Source organism: Haemaphysalis longicornis, unplaced genomic scaffold, assembly GCF_048455015.1.
Source record: "Haemaphysalis longicornis isolate Haplotype H1 unplaced genomic scaffold, Haemaphysalis longicornis Haplotype H1 scaffold_55, whole genome shotgun sequence".
Taxonomy (NCBI): domain Eukaryota; kingdom Metazoa; phylum Arthropoda; class Arachnida; order Ixodida; family Ixodidae; genus Haemaphysalis; species Haemaphysalis longicornis.
Window position 1 is genome coordinate 396,304 of NW_027526394.1, and position 3,196 is coordinate 399,499.

A 3,196-nucleotide genomic window follows, 5' to 3' on the forward strand; every position below is an offset into this window, starting at 1 on the left:
CGGCATCCGCGGGCAAGTTGTGAACGTTCCCATCGAAGTGCCCGCCTTGGTGCTGTCGCTGCCCCGTCGGGTCCCGGAGGACGCGGCAATCGACGTGAACATCAAGCGTCGACTGATGAGCCCGGCGACGTACAAGCGCGGCCTGGTCAAGCGCGGCAACATTCTGGCGTGGCTCAAGTACCTCGAGACGACCGAGCTGTACCGCGAGGTCGGGGTCACGTTGGACTGGGCTCGCTTGAACGAGTTGGAGGACGACGATGAACACGGTGCCGGCGGTGGTGACGACAACAACGAGCACGTCGAGGAACTCCCCGAGCACGTGGACATCGACGACCCGGTGGAGCTGAGCAAGCTGCTGCACGCGATGGAGCGCACGGTCGTGTACGACGACGATACCATGCACGGCGCGCCGCCGCCGTCGTCGGACGAGGCGCTTGCGAAATCGGCGGCCGCGGGGCCATTGGTGACGGTCGAAGAGGACGTGGTGGCGCGCAGATTCGTGGACGGCGAGTACGTGGTGGACGTTGCTCCCGGCGAGAACGTGCGGCCTCTGTCGCTGTACATCGACGAACGCGCCGAGGAGCTCGCCTACCCCACGATCTACATGGGCGTCCGCCGTCGCCTCACGTCGCCGCGTTCAACCGCGTTCTCGACCGCCAACAGCGAGATCCGCCGGACGGACCGGCGCGGCGTGCGGCCCGAACACGTCCTGTACATGGCCGTGAAAGTGATGTGGTTCAACGTCCGGGAGCGCACCATGGCGTTCCGAACCAACGCTTACGCGGACTCCATCACTCGTGAGCAGCTTCTCAAGGGCGGCCAGCAGTTCCTCGACGACGTCGTGAACCGCGACATGGGGTTCTTTCGCGGGATCCCAAACACCATCCAATACTGGCAGGAGCGGCAGCGCGAGCTCTTCGCGATGACCCGGCAGTTGGGCAAACCCCACGTCTTCCTGACACTCTCTGCTTCGGAAGTACACTGGGACCGGCTGCTGGAGACGTTGGAGCGGCTCCGCATGGGCCCCGAAGGTCGCGTTCGGGTCGTGGAAGAGATGCGGTCGTGGGAACGGGTTGAACTGGTGAACGAAGACCCCGTTGCGTGCGCCATATACACCGACCACATCTTCGACGTGATCCTCAACATCCTGCGCGATCGCCGCTGCTCGCCGTTCCGGCCGTACGTGGTTCGCGACTTCTTCAAGCGGGTCGAGTTCCAGCAGCGCGGTAGCGCCCACGTCCACACCGTGCTCTGGCTGGAGAACGCCCCCGTCGACGAGGAGCTGAGCGGCGTGGACGGCGCCATGCCTCAGACCCTGGAGATGGTTCGGACGCTGCTGACGCTCGACACGGACCTCCTCCGCCGGCCGTGCACCCAGTGCCACGCGCACAATCACACGTGCTAAAAGCGTGGGCGGACCCAGTGCCGTGTCGGCGCTCCCTTCATGCCGAGCGACGAGACGCGCATCGTGGTTCCGTTCCCGCCGCTGATGGCCGTGGGCGAGTCGGGTGCGCTGGCGCCGCACGAAGAGGCGGAGCGGCTTCGTCGGCAGCAACTGAAAGCCAAGTACAACGAGATGCACCAGGGTCTGGAGCACGGCGACTTCGACAGCCTGGAGCAGTTCCTGCGCGTCTTGGACGTGGCTTCCCACGAGCAGTACCTGGAAATCCTGCGTGCCGGCGCGACTCGACCGCACGTGCTGCACGAGAGGAGGCCCGCCCAGAAACGGTGAACGCATTCAACCCGTGGATCGGGCGGGTTCTGGACTCCAACATGGATCTCCAGCTCATCCTCGATCACTACGCGTGCGCATCCTACGTGGTCGACTACGTCAACAAGGCCGACCGTGGGATGTCGCACCTGCAGCGCGCGGTGGCCGACCTGCTCAAGGAGAACCCCAACGACGAGTACCGGGAACTGCTCCGGAAACTCCAGGTGAACGTGGTCAAGGGCGTGGAGATGTCGGCGCAGGAGGCGGCGTGGTTCTTGCTGCGGAAGGAAATGTCCCGCAAGAGCCGCGACGTCGTTTACGTCCCCACGTGCTTCCCCGAGGAGCGCGTCCGCGTACGCAAGACGAACGAGGAGGTGAACAGGCTCCCCGCCGGGTCTACGGACGTCTGGAAACCCAACGTCATCTCAGAAGTACGAGGCCCGGTGCCAGCCGGAGCTCGAGAACGTTTGCCTGGCCGACGTCGTCAGCAAGTACGTGCAGCGCCGACAGCGCACGAGGACCACCGTAACCACCACCACGACGACGAGCGGTTGCAGCAGCGGCGACGATGACGAAGAAGACCAAGTCGACGCCGACTGCGACCGCCCCACCAAGACCAAGACCGTGACGAAGACGAAGGCGAAGACGACGACCCTGTACTCCCTGCGCGAGCGGCCGGTGGTGATTCGCTACCGGAACTACAACCCCGGCGAAGATGTGGACTCGTACATGCGCGAACAGGTCTTGCTCTACGTGCCATTCAGGAGCGAGGCCGTCGACGTGCTGGACGGCAACAAGTACATTCGCCTGTACGAGGAACACGTAGAAGCCATCGAGCTCAAGCGCAGGCAGTACAACCCGGCGAACGACGACGTCGTCGTGACCGAACTCGTGCACCAACACTACGCCGAGATGCTTCGCCTTCGTCAGGAAGAAGAAGAGGAGCTGCGGCGGCGCGCCCAGGAGGAGGATGAGGCCGAGTACGGCGACGACGGCGAAGTGAGCGCTGCCGAGCAAATGCGACGCGACCAGGAGGCCGCAGCCGCCGACCTGGTACCGAGCCAGCAGCTGCTCCCGTTGGTCAAGGAGGTGTCGACTGGACCGCAAGGACATTCTGGACGCAAGGACATTCTGGACGCAAGGACATTCTGGACCGCGAATCCTACGAGACCATGATGCGCATGACCAACCCGGAGCAGTAGAAGCTTCTGCGGGAGATTCTGCATCGGCAGACGTTGCCTCCGGGCACAGGCGAGCCGCTGCGAGTCTTCCTGACGGGACCGGCCGGCTGCGGCAAGACATTCGTCCTGAAGTTGGCCATGAACGCTTACAACCGCTGCAACGCCGGAAGCTTGGACGAAGGCGGCACGAGCGAACTGGCGACGACGGCGTCCGTGTCGATGCACAGGGCGGGCCCCTCGTGCAACCCGTACAATGCGTAGGTGGTGTGCGCGAGCACCAGCAAGGCCGCCGCTGCCGTCGGCG

General features: G+C 64.5%; 1 protein-coding gene across 1 annotated transcript; it reads left to right on the plus strand.

Annotated features, from left to right (window-relative positions):
- Positions 1-416: 416 nt before the first annotated feature.
- LOC144140902 (uncharacterized) lies at positions 417-1,405 on the plus strand. The gene has a single exon (XM_077672403.1). It carries the CDS (start codon positions 605-607, stop codon positions 1,403-1,405), a length of 801 nt encoding a protein of 266 aa, XP_077528529.1. The 5' UTR covers positions 417-604.
- The last annotated feature ends 1,791 nt before the right edge of the window (positions 1,406-3,196 follow it).